This window comes from Spathaspora passalidarum (genome assembly GCF_000223485.1).
Source record: "Spathaspora passalidarum NRRL Y-27907 unplaced genomic scaffold SPAPAscaffold_2, whole genome shotgun sequence".
Classification (NCBI taxonomy): Eukaryota; Fungi; Ascomycota; class Pichiomycetes; order Serinales; family Debaryomycetaceae; genus Spathaspora; species Spathaspora passalidarum.
This window is the reverse complement of record NW_006767426.1, coordinates 900,805-926,100: the sequence shown is the minus strand read 5'-3', so window position 1 is coordinate 926,100 and position 25,296 is coordinate 900,805. Positions and strand designations below refer to the sequence as shown.

The 25,296-nt window shown below is 36.0% G+C and overlaps 9 protein-coding genes across 9 annotated transcripts; 4 read left to right on the top strand and 5 right to left on the bottom strand. All coding sequences in view use genetic code 12, as the record gives it.

Moving 5' to 3' along the window:
* Positions 1 to 230: 230 nt before the first annotated feature.
* Positions 231 to 4,917, bottom strand: MHP1 (Mhp1p; the record flags this gene model as incomplete). The annotated part of the gene is made up of 4 exons (XM_007373603.1): positions 231 to 3,358; positions 3,449 to 3,911; positions 4,032 to 4,163; positions 4,212 to 4,917. 4 exons carry the CDS (start codon positions 4,783 to 4,785, stop codon positions 697 to 699), a joined length of 3,831 nt encoding a protein of 1,276 aa, XP_007373665.1.
* On the top strand, positions 264 to 635 carry SPAPADRAFT_135141 (uncharacterized protein; the record flags this gene model as incomplete). The annotated part of the gene is made up of 1 exon (XM_007373604.1): positions 264 to 635. One exon carries the CDS (start codon positions 264 to 266, stop codon positions 633 to 635), a length of 372 nt encoding a protein of 123 aa, XP_007373666.1.
* A 1,290-nt stretch (positions 4,918 to 6,207) lies between the features above and the next one.
* Positions 6,208 to 7,329, bottom strand: SPAPADRAFT_65259 (uncharacterized protein; the record flags this gene model as incomplete). The annotated part of the gene is made up of 1 exon (XM_007373602.1): positions 6,208 to 7,329. One exon carries the CDS (start codon positions 7,145 to 7,147, stop codon positions 6,308 to 6,310), a length of 840 nt encoding a protein of 279 aa, XP_007373664.1.
* A 2,780-nt stretch (positions 7,330 to 10,109) lies between these two features.
* SPAPADRAFT_148468 (uncharacterized protein) lies at positions 10,110 to 11,825 on the top strand (the record flags this gene model as incomplete). Its single annotated transcript, XM_007373601.1, has 1 exon — positions 10,110 to 11,825. One exon carries the CDS (start codon positions 10,110 to 10,112, stop codon positions 11,784 to 11,786), a length of 1,677 nt encoding a protein of 558 aa, XP_007373663.1.
* A 960-nt stretch (positions 11,826 to 12,785) lies between these two features.
* Positions 12,786 to 15,760, top strand: CEK2 (Cek2p; the record flags this gene model as incomplete). Its single annotated transcript, XM_007373600.1, has 1 exon — positions 12,786 to 15,760. The coding sequence occupies one exon, from the start codon at positions 12,786 to 12,788 to the stop codon at positions 13,971 to 13,973; it is 1,188 nt and encodes a 395-aa protein (XP_007373662.1).
* On the bottom strand, positions 14,027 to 17,023 carry ADP1 (putative ATP-dependent permease; the record flags this gene model as incomplete). Its single annotated transcript, XM_007373599.1, has 1 exon — positions 14,027 to 17,023. The coding sequence occupies one exon, from the start codon at positions 17,021 to 17,023 to the stop codon at positions 14,027 to 14,029; it is 2,997 nt and encodes a 998-aa protein (XP_007373661.1).
* A 636-nt stretch (positions 17,024 to 17,659) lies between these two features.
* SPAPADRAFT_59502 (bifunctional AAA family ATPase chaperone/translocase) lies at positions 17,660 to 19,434 on the bottom strand (the record flags this gene model as incomplete). Its single annotated transcript, XM_007373598.1, has 1 exon — positions 17,660 to 19,434. A coding segment is annotated over one exon (1,087 nt), but the record flags the coding sequence as incomplete, so codon positions are not given.
* Positions 19,435 to 19,933: 499 nt separating this feature from the next.
* SPAPADRAFT_134218 (ubiquitin-specific protease) lies at positions 19,934 to 23,755 on the top strand (the record flags this gene model as incomplete). Its single annotated transcript, XM_007373597.1, has 1 exon — positions 19,934 to 23,755. One exon carries the CDS (start codon positions 19,934 to 19,936, stop codon positions 23,753 to 23,755), a length of 3,822 nt encoding a protein of 1,273 aa, XP_007373659.1.
* SFL1 (Sfl1p) lies at positions 22,621 to 25,274 on the bottom strand (the record flags this gene model as incomplete). The annotated part of the gene is made up of 1 exon (XM_007373596.1): positions 22,621 to 25,274. One exon carries the CDS (start codon positions 25,206 to 25,208, stop codon positions 23,838 to 23,840), a length of 1,371 nt encoding a protein of 456 aa, XP_007373658.1.
* Positions 25,275 to 25,296: the final 22 nt, after the last annotated feature.

Below are 25,296 nucleotides of genomic sequence, written 5' to 3'. Positions count from 1 at the left end.
GCAAACTTTGTACATGCACAATTTTATAGAACAAAGTGCTTGGAGGGGATTTTATTATATTGAACTCAATTTATCCAGATAAACCAATAATTGGCTGGAAATATAGACATATAAACCATACAATAATATAGTATTTAAAATTGCTCTTTGTAGAACACCTATGCTACCACCTGTGTTTTCTTCAGCAAATATTGAAATTAGTGCGAAGATCAAATTTTACGAATATCAACAACTATACCTTTTGGACCCTACAACTACAGACCATGGGAAAGAGAAAGTCCTCGGCCAAGAAACCGGTCAAAAAAATCAAACAAACGCTTGATACACAATTCACATGTTTATTTTGTAATCATGAAAAATCAGTCATTTGTACTATAGATAAGAAAAACTTGCTTGGAGAATTACACTGTAAGATTTGTGGACAAAGTTTCCAGACCGCTATACATTCCCTATCCCAACCGGTTGACATATATTCCGATTGGATTGATGCATGTGAAGATTTAGCTGAAGAAATTGATCAACAAGGTGGGGAACCTGGTGAAGGTGAGGCTGGAGAAGGTGATGATGTTTATTCTGATGATGAGTATGATACAAAGGCTAAAATTAAGAGAATGGACTCCGAGGACGAATACTAGATGATGTATGTATTATTATAAACTATAAAAAAATGTATAACATGAATTAAAAAATCTATCTCTATTTCGTAAAACTACTCAACACTTTATCATACGTCTCATTCATTTCGTTGGTTGAAATAATTGGCTCTTCGACTGGTTCAGTTGCATCGTCAGTTTCTTCTTTGTTTGTCTTTTGCTCGTCACTGCCTTGCTCATATTCAATCATTGATTTCAACTTCTTTCTAACTTCAGCAAGATCTAATAAATCATGAGTTTGCAGTCTGAAATGGGCTTGATGTTTCTTGAACAATTTCTCCAAGGTAATTCCTTTATCACGTAGCATTTCCAAGAATCCAATCATTTTATCCATGTCACTTAATTCAACACTCATCATTCTTTGACGTAATTGTTCTCCACTCATATCAGCGTATTCCTCATCTTCTAAATTATGATATTGAGTTAATTTACTTAATCTCAACACTGATGCTTCTTCTTTGTTCAAATTGTTCAAGCTTGTTCTTGAACTGGTCCTACTTGATAATCTCATTGGCGAATGTCTTCCATTAAGGTCATCATTAATGGAAACTTCCTCATCTGAGTGTGACAAATTCACGGTATTATCATGTTTGGCATCATCATTGGCATCATCTTCAGTTAAACTTGGATCAATCAACAGTAATCCCTTTTCAATACTTTGTTTAATGAAAATAAATCTTATTAATGTCTCCTTACCGTCCAAATCTAACCCATTCTTCAATTGTAATCCAAGTAATTCGTCGATTGTTTCTTTCAATTCATGACGAATGAGTTGGACTCTAGATAAGAACTGAGTAACTTGTTCCAGTTTCAAATCAAGTTTTTGTTGGGCCTTGAGAGCAAGGATAGCATTAAGTTGTTCTGTCAATGATTCATCTTCCTTTTCACCATTCTGAGCCATAGAAGGAACCTTTTGAGTTGCGTACAATAAACGTTCCATATTTCTCATGGTATATAATCCAATTCTTTCTTTAAATAATTCAGGGAATAACTCAATATTACAATCAACGTTAATTAATGTCTTGGAGTTCTTGATTGCATTGACTAAACAACTTGCAGCAACTAAATCAACCTTATTACCCAAGATGGAAAAATATCCCAAGTTCTTACAGAATGGAAGCACTTTAGCAATAGCAACTATTGATGCTTGACTGAAATTTTCATTTTCAAGATGAAGACGAATAAGTTTTGGAAATAATGGGAATTTCGACGTGAAATAATGAATAATGCAAGCTTCATTGTTGGTGTTATTGGAACCGGTGCTGCTTATGCTTGTAGTCTTTGTCATTTCAGTATCATCGATTTGGAAACTACTAGTATTTTCTTCAACTTTACCAAATGTTCCAAAAAGCTTTTGATTGTTGGAAAGATCAAGATATTTCAAATTTGGCAATTTCAATAAAATAGTTTCAAATACTTCTTTGAATATATCCGTGAATGTGTTATTAGTCGAATTCAAACTTAAAAATGATAATGATGAGTTAGCCAAAATCTTATCAAAATTAGGACGTTTCGAATAATCCAAAATTATCTTAAGCATGGAAACATTGGAAAAATCATTAAATCCTAAATCTAACCCACGGGCAAAATGTTGGAATATCCAATTGTCAACCAAAATCTTAAAGTGTCTTGGTGTTAGCTGACTAAATGCAAGACCTAATCTACTTGTCTTTTTCAGAACTGCTAATTTGATTAATTTTTCAAAAATGGCAATATCAGTAATACAACAACCGGTCAAGATCAATTCTTCAATTCCGCCTCTGGCGACTAGTGTGGCAGTAAACAATGACCAATCCATATCGGACCTATTGTCCATATTACAAGTCATTCTTTCAATTTCTTCATCATACTTCTTGTCACTTGACTTTTTCCGTTTCTTCTTTAAAATATTAACTGCAATGCTAGGACATTGAGTAATATCTAACCTGTTCAATACTTTGTTACGTGATAAGAACCAACAAAGCAATGACCAACCTTGTTCATTAATAGGAGTGTTTCTTAAACTCAACTTCTCTAACTGTTTCTTGGCACTCATTGCACTTAACAAAATCTTGAATTGTTCAACTGATAAACTAACCCCATCAAGTGAAATACAAATAATAGGAGCAATTCTCACAAAATCTGCAAATGTTTGAATTTCAACCATGGTTGGTGTCGGATTACGTAATTGTAATAAAGGTAATGGAGTCATTGACGATTTTGGAATCTGTTTAAGAATGGCAGGAATCGGTAAAATCTCACGTAAATGACAACAACGAGAATACATTGTGTCCAAGGCCATTTTTTCCACAGGAACACTGTATTTCAAAAGCGGTTGATGTGGGATCATAGGTTTGTCAATGTTAAACGACTTGGCACGAGTATCAATTGCAGTTTCTTCATCTGAGTTATCTTCATCTGAGTGCTCCTCGTCTTCTTTCTTCTCACCTTCTCCTTCTTCCGATTCCTTCTCATCCTTCTCATCCTTCTTGATATATCCTAAAGCACCTGTTCCTCCAACCACAATACCCCCACCTAATCCCATTTGACTCTTTTCAATTGCCAATTTGTCTTCTTCGGTCAACGGATGAATCTTATAACTTCCATTAGGTAATAACTCAACATTCCCCTTTCTTGGGGTTCTCAGAGGAATTTGCTGAGGTGGGTCAATCAAGAAAGTACTTGAATGGAACGCAACACGTTTAAGTGGCTTCAATCCTTTGAAACTTGGATCTAATTCTAAACCATAAATTGCAGGAGCAGGAACAGGGAGTGATGTTGAACTCACTAAAGAACTTGAAGATTCATTTCTTGACGATACAGATGGAGGGTTAATAATAGTTGCAGTTTTTCTTCGAAGAAATGAGGAAAGTTTCGAGGTAGTTTCCTTGGGTGGTGAAGAAGGTGTAGAATTGTAAGTAGTATGTTCAAATCCGTTAACTAATGCGGGAGGGTACTTCCCGGAATCGACTGATCCTGCACGTGATGACGAAACTGATGCTCGACGAACATCTTTTTGTTTATAAAATTTGATATATTCGTCTAATCGCGGGTCAGATGCGCCACCATCGTCATCATCATCATCATCGGTAGCAGTGCCAAATATATGTGAAGTTGGCGAGCTTGACAACGCGGCATTCTTTTCTGCTTTGCTGATTTCAGATTTTGATGCTGTACGCTTTGGTGAGGATACATCAGTAATTGAGATGTTTGAAGTGGCACTAGCATTGGTATTCTTCTTTTTCAATCTTAAATCGTAATCATTCTTAAATAATGCAGCTTGGTTCTTTGTAGGCGACATAGGGGGTAGAAGTGATGGCGCAATAGCAGGGGCACTTGGTGGTGGGGTATGTAAAGCATATGACGAAGTAGTTGGAGAATTAGGAGGGGAAGCTTCACTAAATTTATGGAACTTGGATTTGAATTTAGAAAAAAGACCACTGCTAGAAGTAGAGCTGGTACTGGTAGTACTGGTTGTTGAAATGGCACTACTTCTTCGTCTAGATGATTTCATAATGTCTCCTGTACTTGCTCGTTGGTGACGGAGTTGACTTTCCTTATGATGTTGGTCGATTTGACTGACCCCATATGGGAGTGCCATTTCTTCTTGAATGGGACCAATAGATGGCTTGGTCTTTGTTTCATAATTGTCATTGGTATTGGAAATTGTTGTGTTCAAGTGCGGTGATACTACTAAAGTGGGTGACGGGGGTGCTTCCTTGGTTGATCCATTAGTAGTGGCCACTTTTTTCTCTGGAGTAGTCTGGTTGTCTGGTGTTGATGGTTTATCAGTCTTCTTATCAGATGTTTGAGTGCTTGGTGGAATTTGAATAGTATAGTTCACACTATTGTCTCTAATAAACCAATCAACATCGGTGTTTTTAACTCCTTTTAGAAATGTATTGGTTTCTTCCTCTAAAATCTCTCTGATTTTCTGGAAATCAAGGTTACGTTTCGATGTCCCATTGGTGGTTTCTTCTTTCTTGTCTTTACTGTCTGACTGTGGAAGGGTGTTATTGGCTGTCTCGGTAGTTGAACTAACGTTATTCTCGTTTGATTTGGATGGTGGTGTACTTGTTGATTCCGGCTTAGATGCGGCTGCCACCAAAGGTGCAGCTGATACCGTTGGGGGTGTCATTTCTTTTGGTAGCATGCGATTTGGTTTAATTGTTCATACAACGTATTTGCTGTAAATTGAATCGTTTTGTTTGATTATGTATAACTTACTAAGAGGGGTAAGAAATTTGTATTGTATTGTTGATAAGTAGAGTGAAATTGATCAAAAGGCTAAACAAAAAAAATAAAACTAGAAAACAACATGCCTTACTTTTGCCCCGTATAAAGTTAAAGGGACAAAAGAAAAAAAAAAATACACAAGGCTCCTCTGACCCAAATGGAGAATTCCCGATGGTGCCATCACTCAAAAATAAATACAGAAAAACAATAATACAATACAAAAGAAAAAAAATTAGTGACAGTATTACGTGATTTTCTGTACCCATTTTTTTTTGTTTAGTTATGGAGTTTATGCATGAATTTGATAACTCCGTCATTTCACGTCGATGACAATTTTACTCCAATCATGCGAGATAGACAGACGATATAACCATTGTGATTATTCTTGTTTTTGTGGAGCCGGAGGCGTAGTAGCATGCATGGAACTGTGTTTTATATTTCCGTGTATTTTTTGTGACATAATAGTTGGCTTTATCGTATAATAATTAATTACTAGAGAGCGTGATCCAGTCATTCACAGCCCAATTAGTGACCTCCTATTTATCACAAATTATACTTGCTCTGTGGATTTAAATTCTCATTCGATTCACAAATGTTGGTGAACCCTTGTATTACCAATTAAGTAAAGGGGGGAAACCTTAAACTTTTAGGTGTTTTTGCATAACCCATAAAAAATAACTAAATGACTTAGTTAATCGATCTTTGCTCTCCCTAAATTTGTGAGATCCTTTTCACTTGCTGTAATAATCTCTTGAAACGTGTTTTAAAAAAAAATTTAAAAAAATAACGACAACTGCAGGACTCGAACCTGCGCGGGCAAAGCCCAAAAGATTTCTAATCTTTCTCCTTAACCACTCGGACAAGTTGCCTGTTTTTTTTTTGAAAATTTTTAACTTTAAAACCGCAAAAGTTTCAGTCACGTGATTTAATCATGACCAAATCATTTAAATTTTGAATATGTTTTCGGATATAATTTTTTCCTATTACGGAAAGTTGCAAGATTTACCCACTATAGTTCCACATTTCACAGCTGTAAAGGTGGTTACCAGTTGTGATCGTATGTGATTAGTTTTATTTAGCTGTGAAGAGGCTTGGTAGTTCTTCAGACGGCTTAATAACCTTGTAATCAGGGGATTTATATTTTGAAGGATTTTCAACAATTTTTGGGAACAAATTTGCACCCATATATAGATTTATATCTTTAATTTTCAACATTTATTCTCATAATGCTTGCACAGTAAAATACCATCAATTGGAACTAATTATTACTTACAACCATAATCTAATAGATGCTTTTTTTTTGATATTTCTATTTATATACCTAGGATTGCTATAAAAAAAAAAAAGTTAAAAATGCCATATGAACCGAAAAATAGAATTATACGAAGAATAAGAAGTAAAATATATAAGACCAGCTTTAATAAAAATAGAATGTTCATTCAAGCAACTTGAGCTTGTTTCCTTTTCTCTTCAGCAGCCTTCAACTTACGACATTCATCAATGTAATGTCCAAGAGCCCCACAGTATCTGCACTTGCTTCTCCTACCATTATTTCTTCTAGGAGTCAATTGATGGGAACGAGTTCTTTTGGTTGGACTGTCTGGTGGTGTAAGTTGAGAAGAAGAATTTTTAGACAATTTAGTGTCAATAGTAAGAAGGTTGGTCATGGTAAATTTAACACTTTTAGGCAATTCAATATTCAATTCCTTACAATATTCTTCAACAGCTTCAATAGAGAATTGTTGGTTATGCTCACGATGTTTGTTGAGAATCTGTTGACGCTTATCCTTATCAATGTTGGCCAAGTAGAGTAAACCACCTAATTCTTTAATGTCAAATTTGCTCACAATATTATTCCAGAAAGCCAGAGCTTCATCTCCAGGAATAGGTCTAGTTAAGAATTCACCAAGAATGTCTACTGCAGATTCCAAATTGATTTCAATGCCATATTTGTCAACTATTTGATGATAGTTATCAATACCTTTTTTGTCTTGATCAAGTACTGCTCTCCATTTAACAGGAACTGTCTTTTCAATTCCAGTTTGAACAAACTCATCAACGACAGAAGTGGCCTCGTCACGTAAACCTTGGTCCACGTCATCATCAAAGAGTAAGCTTTCATCAATGTGTAATCCAACTTGGTTACACTTAGCAATAAAATTATCTCTCCAATCTTGGAAATTAAGATATCCCTTTAATGACACTTTGTCAGTTTCAAAAAATTCGGCGTCTTTATCCTTGATTGAAGAAATCAAGTATCCAAGTTCATTCGGAGTCATGGCTAAAAAAAGTTGAGATGAATAAATAGCTATCTTGGTAGTAAAAGTTGAGCTGTTTCACAAGAGTATGTGAGACAAGGGAGAAACTTGTTGCATTTCGTAACTATTATATACCATTTTTCATTTACGAAGTTGCAACTATGTCCTCTTTGCATCATGTCAGGCCAGCAAATCTAAAATTCATTGTTCCACCCCCCATTACCATTGTCCTTTAGGTTAAAATTTCCCAATAAAGCTGATTAGGGAGTGTTCATTGCAGCTGAGGCATTATTTGATTGGTACAAGAAAAATCCCCCATGAAAAATATGAAAAAAAAAAAAAACTTGCTGCAGCTATTAAAAAAATAAAAGATTTGTACTCCAAAATTATACGAAATTTTTATTTTATAAGAATTTTGCTGAAATGCAGTCACTTTGTCAATTACGAACACTTAATAAAGCCACCGCACTTTCCATTGGCCAGACCATCCAGTCTCCCCTCCTCCCTAATCTTGATACAGAGCCGCCTTTAGGGGATTATTTTTTTATCTCGGGCCATTGTCCGAACACTCCCTAAACTAGTTCTTTTCTATGCTTGGTTTTTTCTCTTACACAATAGGTTTAATTAAAGATACGGAATTAATTACGGTAACACAGACAATATTCGCAAATTGTTTTATCGGCGTTTATTTAGTGTGTGTGTTTGAGAACAATAAAAGACAAATCAGGGATTCCGTTTTGTGCATGTGGATTCTTCTCCCACATTTAAACTCGTATGACATTTCCCTTGTACAGTAAATTCAGTTACTGCCAAATCGCTCGCTAAGATGTGTGTCATGCCAAGAGGTGCCATATATTAGTCAGGATCTTGACACAAAGATTTCCCAGATCTATTTTAAGAAACCCTACAGAAAGAAATTATACAATTATTTTGAAAGTTTAATTAATTATCAGTTACCCCACATAAAATATTCCATACAGAATCACCGTGGCAACGGAAATGCTAATTATTGTAATATGTTCCAGAATTGAATTGGCGTATATTCTGCCACACGAGCCACCGTTCACATTTCCATATTATGGAATTTACTCCTTTTTTTTATCACTTGCAGGGTGGTATGATCTCGTGTTTAGGTACTTTATCATATGCCCGTTTTCATTATATCCGGAATGAAATTTCGTAAATAGCTCTCCTTCTTGTTCTAAATCCTCCATTATTTTTTTCTGCATTCCTTATTTTTGTATTGATTATTTTCTGGCAGTCCGCCCTGGGGTTATGCAGCTGGTCTAACACACACAACCATAGGATTGCTTTACACACTGCACCACCCCCTATATGAATACGGTGATTACCACATATAGTACCAGGAAGCAACAATATGATACCGTGTTTGAAAACAAAAAAAAGAAAAAAGAAGGAAATATATTCCGGAGTGAATTAAAGACGTTGTGAAGAGTGCTTATCTCATAAAAACCAAGGGGGTGACGTGTCATCTCTTAACGGCAGAGAAAATACAGTGGCTTAGTAAAATTTTATTTATAGGAGTAAGTCTAAACAGTTTTAAGAGAGCTGAATACTTTAAGAGAAGATTCAAGGGGGCAGTCAGGAAATCGTGATAGAGTGTGACTTTGTGTAATTTTGTGCAGCCTCGGATCAGATTGACATATCCACAAAACAAATTGCGCAGGGAAGAAATGTAATTGAATAGGAGATAGATACCAAGACGTATACAGGCTGAAATTAACCAGCGCAAATTCAAAATTTGATGTATTTCTTAATAAGCCATAATTTCTTTTAATATGTGAAAATAGCGCAAAATTTTAACTTCCATTTATTTGCTTTATAGCACTAAAAGTATTACCCATTGGCAACCGAAGAATTAGCACAAATGAAATCAGTCACATGTTATTCTATTTCCACCACACATACGAGTTAGTTGCCTCTCCCTCAACTACCTTAAAAAGAAAAGATTTCAGATTATCGTTCCATTACTCGTGTATATTATTTGAGTGGATGTGGGGTTAATAATTAGTTGTTTTTTTTCTTGTTATATGGGAATCGAATAGTAAAACGTTGAGTGAGAGTGAAGCAAACGTTTGAGGTTGTTTAGTATTGGTTATTGGACATGTCCTATAATAAAATGGAAATGAAAGCGGAAATTCGGGTCCAGTGAACGATAATGCGATTTTTTACCATACTGAACTACATGTAAATATAGAAGGAACCTCACCCCAGCAATTCTACCCAAGCATATATTTTGGATTGTAGGGTTATCACAATAAGTTATAGACCGTTACAAAGGTAGAAACCCATGATGGATACATACGTCATACTGATTGAGCTCATGAAATTTCATTAACCCCACAAACTTGCCGCCACAATTTATCAACACCTTTTGAACACTGTGAATCTTAGCGAGAATAATATATTCTGAGTTAGCAAGTAGGAAAAAGTTATGACTCAAGTATTCTAATATAAAAATTCAACGATCTAGTTAACAAGGTGTAGTGGTGAATTGATTCTTTAACTAATACTATCATTCTACTACAGCAGAGAGTCAGTTCTCTGAAATCACATACAAATAGCCTCTCAAGTAATTTTTTTTTTTTAAAAAAAACAACCTACAAATGAAGGACAAGAGAATTAAAACTTACCATTTCAACATAATATATGGTAGGATATCATAAGTATCCGCTCAATATCCTGTCACTTAGGCTTAGCAATCAACCAAGTTCTTTGCGTTAAGTCTGTATTAGGAAATCCGCCGAACAAAATTGCAGGTTCCAAGCTAACCTGCAAAATAGGACATGATCAAATTGTTTTTCGCATCCAATTATTCACCACATCTACTCATAACAATAAGGCTAATTTGTGGGGTGAGGGGGTTCTCCAAACGGGGCTTAAGTGTGGTGAATAGGTATAAATGGAACATGTATTGCTAGACTTAATAAAGAAACAAATCTAATCTAACAATATTGATAAAATGGATGCCATTAGATCGAGAAATTCAGAGCACCTAAATGTTATAACTTCGATCAGATCGAAAACAGAGGATCATTTGCACCATATTGCTTCGATAAGATCAGAAATTCGTGAAATTGATCCATCACAAGCTCATAATGATGTTGAATTATTAGCCCAAATCGGATACAAACAAGAACTAAGACGTCATTATAGTACTTTACAAGTGTTTGGTATTGCATATTCAATCATGGGGTTGCTACCAAGTATTTCATCCACCATTGCAACTGGCCTTGAGTCTGGTCCTGCTGGATTAGTTTGGGGATGGTTTGTGGCAAGTATTTTTATTTTATCTACTGGTACATCCATGTCATTCTTAGGAAGCGCTATTCCCACCAGTGGGGGATTGTATTACTATACTAATTACTATGCCCCTCACTGGATCCGGGTTCCCTTGAGTTTCTTGATTGGCTGTTCTAACACGTTGGGGTTAATTGGAGGATTGTGCAGTATAAGTTATGGATTTGCTGTCGAAGTCTTATCAGCTGTGTTTATCCAAACAGATGGGGATTTTGAAATTACCAATGCTAAATGTTATGGTCTTTTTGCAGCATGTATTATTTCCAATGTTATTATTTCTTGTTTAACCACAAAATATGCTGCCCATTGGCAAACGATTTCCATTATTGTTAATACCTTCCTTATAATTTTGTTTATGATTGCTGTTCCTGCCGGAAAGAAACACGATTTCAATTCTGCTTCATATATATTCACTAATTTTGAAAATGCTAGAACAACTTATAGTACAGCATGGTCTTTTTTCATGGGGTTTATGCCAGCTATTTGGACAATTGGAGCATTTGATTCAGCTATTCACTGTAGTGAAGAGGCTAAGAATGCGCAAAGAGCAATTCCCGTGGGGATTGTCGGCTCTATCAGTGCTTGTTGGATTTTAGGTTGGCTCATTTGTATCGTCTGCGCAGCTTGTATTAAGGATGGAGATACAGCTAGAGTACTTCTGTCGGAAACCGGGAACCCTATGGCCCAGATAATCTACGACGCTTTGGGAAAGAAATGGGCAGTAGCATTCATGGCTATGATCGCTGTTGGTCAATACATGATGTCAGTTTCTATATTGATTGCTTTATCTCGTCAAATCTGGTCATTTGCAAGAGACAATGGGTTGCCAATAGTTTATAACTTTATTAAAGTTATTAATCCAAAGATTCAAGTGCCAGTTAGAGCAACCATATTTGCCGGATGTTTATCACTTGTATTGGGCTTATTAGTATTGATCAACGGTACTGCTGGTGCAAATGCCTTGTTCTCCTTAGCTGTTGCTTGTAACTTGTTAGCTTGGGGCACTCCTGTTTTTTTGGTATTATTACCCTTGGGAAGGAAGAGGTTTGTTTCTGGTCCATTCTATTTCGGTAAGATTATTAGTAGAATCATTAACTGCGTTACACTGTGTTGGGTTGTATTTGTGATTGTGTTGGCAATGTTCCCTGATTCTCGTGATGTTGACAAGGATTCAATGAACTACACTGTGGTTATAAATTGTGGAATGTGGATTTTATCATTGATTTACTTTTATGTTTGGGGTTATAGAACCTATACTGGTCCAGTATCTAATCTTGATGATGAGTACTCCGAAGGATCAATTCAACACTTAGATGAGGTGTTGAAAGAAAAGGCTTAGTTATGACATTTACGTTTTGTATCTATATCATCTTATCAACCAATAAAAATATTCAGTAGTTGTCGTTATTTAATACATTACTACCAAGAAAATGCACAGAAACTCTAGCTAATGTAACGTTCGTTTTTGTGAGTCTTCTAATAGAACCCAGTTGAGATTAATCTCTAGGTGTTCACAAGAAGATCTATACACTTTATCAATCTTATTCATGTGATTAACATTGATATTTAGGGTAAAAAAAAAGTTGTTTCTGGGAGTTTTATTTTAACACTTTATACATATTTTTTAATCTTAGAAATGTTCCCTGGCAGACAATTACAGAACGGGCCATCGATAAGTCTTTGATGTTTCAAATTTACTACCGTATATGTAGTTTTCTGTATTAGTTACTGCCAAGACTCTTAACTGGTTTTACACAGAGTGACAAATTTACTAGGAATTCTTTATTTCAGACTTAGGCTTCCAGAATAACCAAGAGTAAGACTAGAGGGTTGCCATGTACTACTTGCATGTGACAATATAGCAATATCTGTATCTGTATTACTTCGCTTAACAGCCCTGAAGTTTTCTGATTCTACGATTGATATTTTCGTAGGAACCACAAAAAACAAAAATAGGAAAGTGGAGTATTGAAACATTCGTATGACTTACAGATATTCGAAACATGACCTCATCGCAGCTTTTTTTAAGCATTGGTGAGGCTAAACCTTGAAACATCACTGAAATGTTTTATTCTCCCCACTCCATCCACCCCTCTCATGTATGTCGCTTAACTTATATTTTTTTTTGCATCATTAAATAATAATTCCACCATGTTAAGAATCAACTTTTAAGGTAATTCATAGTTCAAAGCCTAAAATTAAGTTTCATCTAAGAACAGTTCCAATTGCAAAGGAAATTACCATCTTTGTAAACTCTTAGAAGTATATAAGTTGATAAAGAGACCTTAAGTGAAATCCCCACTTTTTTTTTCTTATTTCATAACTATATACTAAAACAATGATTGTGAACAAGTTCAATCGCTATAATCAACTTAAAAACCTGAACCAACAGCTGAGAGGTTCCATAAATCAATCACAACCACTTCGTAAGGTCGTGTTCAATGTTTCTGAAAGTTTAAAAGTTGTAAAAATCCTAGGAGAAGGCGCGTATGGGATAGTAGCCCTTGCTATTCACACTCCCACAGGGACGAAAGTGGCTATAAAACGTATTGAACCTTTTGAAAGACCATTATTTTGTCTTCGAACTTTACGAGAAATCAAGCTTTTATCTAAGTTCGATAATCATGAAAATATTATCAAATTATATGACGTTCAAAAACCTTACAATTACCAAATGTTTCATGAAGTATACTTAATCCAGGAGTACATGCCAAGCGACCTCCATAATATCATTCGCACCCATACATTAACTGATCAACATGTACAGTACTTTGTATATCAGATATTAAAAGGATTGAAATTAATCCACAGCGCCAAGGTGATTCATCGTGACTTGAAGCCAAGTAACCTTTTGGTCAACGAGGAATGTGATTTGAAAATTTGTGATTTTGGTTTAGCCAGATTAGATAACCAATTATACCCCAATCAAGAATTGCCTAATAACATTTCCAGTTTGACAGAATATGTGGCTACTCGATGGTACCGGGCTCCTGAGATTATGTTGAATGCAGCTAATTACTCAAGAGCAATTGATATTTGGTCAGTCGGTTGCATACTTGCTGAGATGTTCACTTATAAGCCATTATTCCCCGGAAGCGATTATGTTCACCAATTACGGTTAATATTTGAGATTATAGGCTCTCCATCTGAAGAGGATATGCATATTGTGAAGTCACACAGAGCAAAGAACTTTCTCAAGTCTTTACCTCATAGAGAAAAGTTAGACTTTACCGAGTATATAAACACCCACCCTTATAGGATTGCAAAACATGGAATCAATAATGTAAATCCATTAGGTGTCGACTTGTTGGAGAAAATGTTGGTGTTTGATCCAAATAAGAGAATAACTGTTGATGAAGCACTAGCACATCCGTACCTTGCTTCCTACCATGATCCATTGGATGAACCAATTACTCTGCCAATCCCATTGGAAGAGTTTGCTTTTGATATAAATAAAGATGATTTGGACAAAGAGAATTTGAAACGACAAATCTATAATCAGATTATAACAGCTAAACGTGATTAAAAGTACATAGTTGTTCTATAGAAACATTTTATTTTTTTTTACCACATCTTCTATTATCTTCTCTCAATGGCGAATTTATGCAAGAAAACATAACCAAACACAAGGAATAATAATGATAATCCTGCCAAGTACAAGACATCTTTCCAGAATGCCCCAACATCAAATCCAAAGGTGCTTAAAATAACAGCACCAGGTACCTCGATCGACAAACCATACTTCTTTTCTCTCAAAATCAAGTCCTTGACTTCATTAATAGACAAGGCTTCATATGCATAATGGAATACAGAAACCCATTCGAGCCATTTGATCAGGATAGTCAAGTCTTCGCTATTGATAAACAATCCAGCAAACAACAATGACAACAATAAAAGTAAAACACCAATCATGGTTGAAGTTCCCGGTTCCTTGATTAATATACCAACAATAAGCATTTCGGTAGATACAGCAATATTGAATACAACAAGGACACAGATTGCCTTCAAGAATGCATTATGTTCCATAGTTAAACCAACCAATGGATAAGCAACACTAATTAAAATCACTGGTGGCAAAACTCGAAGTGGAACCAAATCACAAAATATCTTACTCAAGTAGTAACTTAAGGGATGATAATAATTATTTGCCCGTTCTCTAATGAATATAATTCTTTCAGTTGCAAATGAATGCAAACCAGTAAGGGACGAAAATCCAAAGAATGCAAGAAGGAAAAAAAATAAACCCAATCTATTCTGAAATCCACTGATATCATAGGATAAATCATAGTACAAATATCCACAGAATAAACCAACCAATAATGACAAGACATAATGAGCCAATAATAATCTAGGATTTCTGTATAAATTCTTAAATGTTCTCAGAGACAAAATGGCAGCTTGATTAAAAAAAGTCGCCTTCTTGATATCATGCTTAGTCAAATCAAGTGATGTATGATGTTGCTTACCTTCTTCAATTTCCTGTTTCAATTCCAATGCTAATGAAGATTCAACAAATAAAGTTGGCAATTTGTTACGCAAACGAATATACGTCTCTTCTTCCCCAGTCTTTGAAGTACGTCGACCAATAATTTCGTTATTGTACTCATCACGATGAGTAGCAAAGTGCTCCCATTCTAAAGTGGTATCCTCTTGAGTAGAGGCTCTATTTTTAAGGAAAGCATCATGAATATCAACATCTTGTATATCTGTAGAGGTTGATGTGGCAGCTACAATGTCAGAATCAGCATTTGTAACCTTGACAATCTTTTTATGATCAACCGTGATATCAATCAAATAATCAGCAAGATTATATCCTAATGGACAATTATATCCATTCCTAGTAAAAAAGTCATTAGCCTTGATCATATCACCAGAATAAATCAAATCACCTTCACTAAGTAACAACAATTTATCAAACAAGGAAACAATATTACTTCTGGGTTGATGGATAGTAAACACAATGGTTCTATCATAATCTCTCGATAATTTAACTAAACAATCAACAACATTTCTAGCATTATAGGAATCTAAACCTGAAGTGGGCTCATCCAAAAACAAGATTGAAGGAGAGGTAACCAATTCACATGCAATAGAAACTCTTCTTTTTTCACCCCCAGAAATACCTCTCTTAAAATCAGATCCAATAACTCGATCCTTGATATTCAAGATTCTCAACTCATTCAAAACTTCAATAACACGAGCTTGCTTTTGAGTAAAACTCATATCTCTTGGAAGACGAAGTAATGCACTATTCAAAACAGTTTCGTAAACAGTTAAAGTTGGGATCAAATGATCTTCTTGATCAACAAATCCAACAATTGCTTTGTAGTGAGTAGGATCAATTACCTTCCCATTGACATAAATATTTCCATAGATTTTACCACCTTTATTCTTTCCAGCTAATATATCCAAAAGAGTAGTTTTACCAGCTCCTGAACCTCCCATAATGGCCAAACATTCTCGTGGTTTAACAACTCCAAAAATTTCATTCAAGACACGAATACCGCCAGTGACTTCATAACTGATATTTTCAAATGATAATGTTGTTGGTTCAAAGTTTTGATTCAAGACACTAGCATCAGCTTCAAATGGCTCACCTCGGTAGGGATCCTTCTTAAACAATGCCGATTCACTGATGTTACGAACAGCAGTCACCACAATCAAAACACAAACAACAAATACACCAATAATCAGGAAAATACTTCCCAACGTCAATTTCGAGTGGTCTGGTACCTCATATCCAGGAATTTGACTCTTGTGTACACATTCACCCGACTGACACTTTAATGTGATGTATGGATCTCCAAAAACGCTTTGAATTAAATCATTCATACTGGGTTCCGAGAACTTACAGCTCTTGGAAGAAATATCACAAGCAAAATCTCCAGGACCACGAATTGTTTCAGTCAAGAAATCAGAAATGTCTATGGAACCATCTTGTCCGCAAAGCATTCTATCAGGCAAACATTTACAAGCAACCTCTTCACAATTATAATGGGTAGTGTTGGCACCTAAGTCATAATCCAATTTACACTTGTTCAAGTCACAATAAAATGATTCCAATTCATCAATCCAGAACTGGAAATTACAATTTTCCGAGGTTCTATTACATGCAAAAGTAGCCTGAGGTTTCTTCCCATTCAAGATAGATATAATCTTAGGATTGGTCACATCACACATTTGATGAAGCTTATTGACTATGATACCTTGTTTATAACAAGTACCTTTCAAACCCTCGGGCATAAATGAATCACAAACATCGTCATGGGTACACATGTTACAGTTTATACCAGTCCACCCAGACTTACACTTACAATGGGGATCCTTTTCCTTTCTAACCGGACGATTGTTATTTCCATCGCCGAGGGCTCCACATAATGGTTCAGAACAGTCCATACCTCCAAATCCATCTTGACATTCACACATTCCAGTAAAGGCATTACATTGGGAGAATTGAGTACATTCAAAATTTGGAAGGTTACAATTGAAACATGGAGGACACTCCTTGTCTTCATCTTTGCCACCGCCGAAACCTCCTTTTCTTCCCTCTGTCTTGATTTCAAAAGTATCCTGCATAGGTACAATTCCCTTGATTCTCTCAAACTTTTTGTATAAGTCAACTTCATCTGTTACTATTTCTGCATTGATTGAGAATAGCAAGAAGAAGGAGAGACATATTGAAGTCAATCCAAGGTGGGGTTTCAAGTACATGATTTGAAACCGCCAATTCTATATAGTTAAACTTTAAAAAAAATAAACAAAAACGAATGAACTACTAGTTATGTCTTAAATAGTAGTATTGATTGCTTTCTTGGGAGTGGTTGGTTAAGGAAAGTGAATTAATTTCGACTCTAGAATTGCCTTCCCTGGCTGGTTCAATTTTGTTGCTGTTATCAGTCGCAGTTGCCGTTTAACGGAATTCAAGAACCAGACATGTGACAATTGTCACGTGGCAATTGTTACTCTTAGCAACTATAATTGTCTGTTTTAGAGATAATAAATTGGTTAAGTGAACGCTAAATGATCACAATAGTATAATAGAGTATGTCAAATCAACTTGATATGTTTCACTTGTCTCAAAAGCTGTCAAGTAATACGTACTTTGACGCCATGTGGGGAGAAGCAAGAACAAGGGGTTCTTTGATTGAGGCAGCCACAAAAAAAAAGGCAAAAAGCAAATAGCAAAAACATAAACATTCTTTCTGTGGGTTTAAGAGGCCAAAATAACAACATAACATACAATGCCAAGTATAAAGAAGAACAGACAAACTTATAACCAAGCAAGATTCAGGAGGATACTATCATCCAAATTGAACAATTTAAGTAATTCCGAAGAAAGTAAATCATCATCATCATCAAGAACTACTTTAAAGAAGGACAATTGTGACTTATTGATTTATTTGATTTATGTGAATTATGTGAATGAATTGATGTCCAAAGCAGGTGATCCTAATAATGGTGCTGGTGAAGAAGGAGAACCGACTTTAGAGCGATTAGAAAGTGTCAATGATGAATTGCTGAAGAAATATCGTGGATAAGATATTGGGGTATATTATTTACAGGTTATTATATCTATATTTTGTTATGTACAAGGATTTAAAATACAGAGTTTGGGTTTCGTAATGTTTCTATCATGTTAATTGCTCCTCTTGGATCGCTTTTGTTGTAAACAAATAATCCTTGTAATTGGGCAGTACTAACCAGTTTCACATCTAATTGACGGAACTTGGTCATAAATTCTTGACAAAGGGCATCCTCGTCTTCGTAAAATCTCATAAACATCTTTCTAACTTGAAATTCAGTGGCATTGTTCACTAATACCTTGTAATCAACTCTACCAGGTCTTAATAAAGCAGGGTCCAATTTTTCTGGATGGTTAGTAGTCATGAATGTTATACATTCCTCAGCACTGGCAACCCCATCAAGTGCATTCAATAACCCAGAAAATGTAACTCCATTGTTGAACCCCTTCTCGTCAGTTTGATCTCTTTTATTGAATGCAGCATCGATATCTTCTAATAATAATATGGATCTATCGGGTATATGGTTCATCAAATGGTTTAATCTATCATCCGTCAAGTTGTTTTCTGACAAATTCAATATACAAATATTGTAGTCTAATTCACCAGCCAAGGCTTGAATAAACGAAGTCTTACCACTGCCTGGTGGGCCAAATAATAAATATCCTCTTCTATAAGGAATACCTCGTTTACGATACCATTCACCACTATTTAAGAAATCACGCACATCTTTCAAGATACTTTCCCCAATACCCTCATCCAATATAACAGATTCAAATAATCTCTTTGTTTTTGGTTGTCCAAATGGTCTCCATTCTGGACCCCAGGACGTGTATATCACAGTCTTACCTTCTCTTGCTTTTAATGCCAATTGTTTTGCTTCTAATAACATATCTCCAAATAATTTACGGTCTCGATATAATGTTGTCAATGTCACGGTTTCAAATGGGGTTCCGCTAGTCATATCAATCAATTTTCCTGAACGTTCACGATTGACCAACATAAATGCACCTTTATATCTAAGTAAATGTTTTCCCGGTCCAGGAACTAATGAAAATTTTGTAGAAACTGAACCATTATCATGTTGGACATAACTGGTTTCCACTGATAAATGACGAGAACTACGATGCTTATATTTAGACATCCATTCTAAAAACCAAAGGTATGACTTATCCTTGGAAGGAATTTCCAAGTCCACCAATAATTGACGGTAGATGAAACCAGAACTCTTCATTACCCCTTGTCTGGCAACAGCTAATACTGTACCCAACACCATCAAACCCCCTCCGGCAGCAAAATACGGATTATTGCCAACGATCTCATTGAAGCCCAGAGACACCAATCCTTTGAAGGTTCCATCGGAAGAGTTTCTGATCTTGTCAAAATCTATTGACTGTGGTGGTTGAGCCATTTTCTCTCTCTATTCACTTGCTTCCGCTCTGTCGATTATGGTAGTTGCAACTTTTTTACTTGATCTCTACACTAACAAAAAAAATTTTTTTTCTTCTGCTTAGAACTGAATTTGGTCTGTCACTTTATGATTGACTGGTTCCTGTTTGGTGGTGACATGCGCGCGCACCACCCTTTGGCTTGTGGTTTCTTGTGACATCCTTTTTTGAAAACCCTAGCAAATTTAGAAATTTTGGTTGTAAAAATATATCGACAAATACTCTTTTAATACGGAAGTACATACGTGGTCATTACGTAATCAACCAGGTGTCAAACAATTGCCATCAGATTTATAAACTTATAGAATTTCATTTTGAACACAAACCCAGTACAACTGAGACAACCAACCGTCTTGTCACATCCAACAACATACAAATCCAACATGGAGGAAGACACTTTATCATCATCAACTGAGCCAATTCCTGACAAACCTATAGATTCTATGGATGAAGGGCTTATAGATGCAGTTGAAGAGGAATCAGTCTCGCCACCGCAACAGCAACAATTGGATGGATCGATGTTGGCTGGATCCCTTGCCCTTCCGACTGATTCATCCAACACTCGCACCCCAGTATCTACTCCAGCACCAACACCACAGCCAGAGTCCAAGCAGGCCAAACTTTCATATGCTGCAGTTGCTGCTTTTGCAAGTGGTGGTGCTGGTGGAGACACCGTTGCCACTGTTGCCACGACTAAATCCACCAACCCATTCAAGGATTCAACAACCAATGTACCATCGCCTGATCCAACATCTGGTTTATCTAAACGTACGAAAATCCTTAACTCGGAATTGATCAAGTATCCATTCAAGACATTGAATCGTATTCTTAATGATTTGAAATGGACGATCCCCATACGACAAAAATATAACTATAGTTTATTGAATAGCAAGCCCATTGACTATTCCCATCATTTGAGTCATGTGGTCAATTCCAATGCCTTCAAGTGTAAGTTGCTAGAGTTAAATGAGAATTTAGAAGAATGTCCTGCATTAGAAACCATAAAATTAGATGAAACGGCTCAAACATTGTATGTCCTCAGAGGATTGGTTGTTGATGAGATGAATCCTGATTATACTTGTCATTTCCGTATCCTTGTGCTTGAATCAGACTCAAATCCATTCGTGACAAACATAATTGATAAGCATCAATATCATATTATTCCATCTACATTACTTTCACCTAATGATCGTCAAATCTTGCTGAGATCAGACAATTCTGACCAGACTTTAATCGACGATGCATTTTTCAAAAGTTTGAATTCTCCAAACAATCAAATCTTAAGAGTAACTTTATTTAATCGAGAGTTCACTAAGGAAGATTTAAATCCACTCCTTGATAGTAAAATAATTAGGCAACGATACATGAAAGGTATTGAAAAACATCCTAATTTATCTCCTGAAGTTACTCCTAGTGCCAAGCATTGTATTAAAACATTGACCAAGGTGTTACGTGGACCAATATTGTTGAAGCCGCGGGATCCAATCAAGACAATCAGTTTGAAGAATACAGTCATGGATGCCCAAATTGATGTCAACCTATTATTAACCAGATTATCATTCACTTTAGATGAGGATAAACAAGATGTTATTCCACCTAATTTAACGCTATTACCAGGATTGAAGGAATCATATATCCGCAAGGTGCTGGAACTTTTATACTTGCAAACAAAAATCAAACCACGGAATGATGAATCGGCAACTCCCAACTCATTCAATGATAGTTTGAAATTAGTATTTCTGACTATTACAGAATATGATAAAGCTACAAGTATTCAAAATTTCAACAATACTCATGCTAATAGATTACCATACCTTGTCAATTTGAGCATATCCCCTAGTTTTCTGGATGAGTTGATTATTAAATGTTTTGAAAACACGGTGGTCTCTGACTTGGTTAATAGATTACATTATGTGGACTCCTTACGTGAAACCAGGGATTATAAATTCAATACTGGACCAGGATCTCCGAAAAAGCTCGATGCATATTTAGACAATATGGCCAGTCAAGGTGAATTAATTGGATTCAGAGATTATTTGGAATCAATGAAAATCATTGGATTGTCTATTCAAAATCAAGACGAGATTGACCAGATTGATGATGATGTGATTGTTGCTATGTATCGTACCCAATTCAAAAACGACCCCAAGAATTATCCTTATTACAACAAGCATTTACAACTTATTGCCCGTGCTAAACAATCTCGGGCATTAATGGGTTTCATTGGCCTGGAAATTATTCCTATGTCGATTGCTCTCGATGAGTTGAATATTGAAGAGATTACCGAGGATGATGTGGTGATCACAGCGTATGAATTCAAACTTGACGAGATATTACAAATCAATGGGTTTAATGGCAATAGTGACGATGTGGTATTTTTGAACAAAGCATTGGTTTCAGTTGCAGTACAACGGAAAAGCTATATCTTGCTAAGTTATCTTGAAGCAAAACTTCCAGGCTATGTGAAATTACTCGAAATGGATGATATTACTACGGCCAAAGCATATGATTTACTTGATTCAACTTTCCAAATGTCTGATTTTGAAATCCTCACTAATTTCCAAAACAAATTTGTCCATTCAGATACCGATATCCGTACTCTTCGTTACTGTATGACATTGATTGCTGACTCTAGAAACTCCGATATAATCTTCAGCTTTTTAAAAACAGGAAAGATCGATTCATCATTGCTCCCGGCTGAAAACTGGCCTGCAGGGTTAGACAATATCGGAAACACGTGTTATTTGAACTCATTGCTTCAATACTACTTTTGTATTAAGCCATTGAGAGAATTAATTCTTTCTTATAACGAGGCTGATTTCACGATTGATGAATTTTCCCAGACAAGAAAGATTGGTGGACGGAAAGTGGAGATTTCTGAACTTAAACGTTCAAGACAATTTGTTTACCACTTGAGATACTTGTTTGAAGAGATGATTAAAACTAATAGTAGATGTGTACAACCAAGTAAGGACTTGGCTTATTTAAGTTTCCTTCCATTGTCAAATCCAGTTAACTTTAGAAAAGAGAACGAAGTTGAAGTTGTCATGAGGGAGGTGAGTGATGAAGAAGGTGGAACAGAGACTGAGAATACTGATATGATTGTGGATTTAGAGAGTAAAGAAGGTGATGAATTGGAAACTCCAACTTCAGAGGAAATGGGTGCGTTAGAGGACAAGGGTAATACAGATGTCATTGAACAACTGACAGAACTAGCTATGGAAGTAGAACTTGAACGCGAAATCGTATCCGAGAATAAACCAGGCCCAGAATTACTTCCTATCCTGACTGATCAAATGGAAAGCACGATTGAAGTTGGCCGTCAACAAGATGTTACTGAATGTATTGAAAATGTGATTTTCCAAATTGAAACAGTATTACCACCACATGAAGTGGATAAAGATGGAGAGCAGTATGATATAATCAAGAAACTATTTTATGGAAAGACCAAGCAAACAATTACTTCCTTAGAAAAGCCAGATGAAAAACCAAGAGTTTCATTGGAACGTTTCTTTAGTTTAATTATCAATGTTAGTGATCATCCCAAGAGTATTTATGATGCCCTTGATTATTATTTCAATGAAGATGTTGTTAAGTTGGATGAAGGATTATTTAAAAGAAGTATTACCATAAATGAGTTACCAGATATCTTGCAATTTCACGTTCAAAGAGTAATGTTTGATCGAGAAAAGCTTATGGCATATAAATCAATTGAACCTATTCCATTCAGTGATACCATATATCTTGATAGATACTTGGATACCCAAGATCCTGAAATTTTACAAAAGAGAGAAGAAGTATTTAAATGGAAACGAGAAATCAATGAATTAATGGAAACAAAAAAGGATATCCTTCATATTGATCAAGACACATCCATGTCGATTATAGATACTTTAACCACCACCAAAAAGTACCTTGAAAGTAGAATTATTCAAGATGACAAACTCTCGGTGGAATTAACCACAATCCAAGTACTTCAACAAGAAATTTACAACTTGAAAGAAAAACTCGTTGACATTGATTCTAAATTAGACAAGCTTCACCTGCAAGTTTCCAGTCAATTTGAAAGTTATAGATCAATTGGCTATTCTATATTTGCTATATTTATTCATCGTGGTGAGGCAAGCTATGGCCATTATTGGGTTTACATTAAGGATCCTCATAACAATAACATATTCCGGAAATATAACGATGAAATTGTGACTGAAGTTCCTGCTAGTGAAGTGTTTAATTTCATCGAGGGAAACACTGCTACTCCATATTATATCGTCTATGTCAAGGATGAATTGGAAAATGAATATGTTGAGCCATTGAAGAGGGATATCAAAGTACAAAATTAGTACAAATGAGTAAAAATACAGATTTTTATATATTTCAAAAATTATACAAATTAATATATTTACATATAAGCACAGTAAAATTTCAATCTAAACGTCTCTTTTTCAAATCAGAATCACCAATATCATTATTCTTTTTAAACAACGGAGGTAAACCAACACTTCCACCTACAGAACCGGTGCTGCCAATTTTGATAGACTTGTCTAATTCACTAACACTGGGTAATTGTTCTGGGATACTTCTTGGAGGGGATCCATGTCTGATTCCATTTGATTGGGTTTGTGAAGATTGTTGCAGAGGTGGGAGAGGGCTATATTTTGGTTCATACATTGATGTGAATGAGTTCCGTTGGTGAAAGTATCCACCTTGTGGGTTGTATATCTCAGTGCGGGGAGTAGGCAACGAATTTGTTCTAGATCCAAGTGGAGGGTATGTCGATGATGGTGTTTGAGATGGTTGGTAAGGTTCAGGATGAATAGCTGGTTTCTTCAGTTCTAATGAGGAACGAGTACTTGAAGGAGTTGAGTAGTGACTTGGTGGTGGAGGTGGATGTGATTGCAGGACTGGTGATCCAGTTTGTTGTTGTTGTTGTTGCTGTGGTTGTTGTTGTTGTTGCTGCTGCTGTTGTTTGGCACCAGCCATGGATAATGGGCTATAAGTAGACTCAGCTCTCAATCTGAAAGGAGGTTGCCCCAATACATTAGAGGATGGTGCTAATGATGGTAGAGGTGGCAAGCTTGGATCTTCGATCAATACCCGGGAATTATGTCTAGAAGGAACTGGTTGCAATGGATCATACACTGACATATTTCTTCTGGTTGGATCATTTTCTTCGGTTGGTTTAGGACGGAAAACATTCTCATTCTTGTAAATGGAATATTGAGGATTCAAAGGGTATGGTTGAGGAACAATATGAATGTTTGGATTTGAAGGATTACGAGAAGTTGAATCTAAATGATAAGTAGTTGGCGGTTGCAGCTGTTGTTGCTGTTGTGGTGGAGGAGGTGGTGGAGGGAGGGTTGGAAATGATTGCAGCAGATGGTGATGATGATGAGGAGGAGGTGGTGGGATATTATGAGGTTGATTCAGTCTTTTGATTATGGCATTTTTGATGTTTTGGATATCGCTCAATACTTTAAACTTATCCGAAACAGTCATTGGAGATGCTGACACCGGAATCCCTTCTTCTTTGATCGGCATAGGAGACTTTACCCGGTCAGTTGGTGCATCAGCTTGTTCATTCCTTACCCAATTTTCAAACAATTCCAAGATAGCAAGACAATCATTATTCAGGCCCTTCAAATCCTGTTGCAACATATCACAACGGTTACTCATAACCGTCAATTCATTACGAAGTCCATTCAACTGACTATTAATCTCAAGAAATTTAAAGTTTATGGAGTTTTCAAATGATGTTTGACCTAATACAGGCGGGTTAGAATAGTCTTGAGACATCCTACTTCCTGCTTGAGACAGAATCAGGCCATGCTGTTGATGTGACGGGGGTTGCTGCTGTTGTTGAGCCAGTTGCTGTATATGAGGC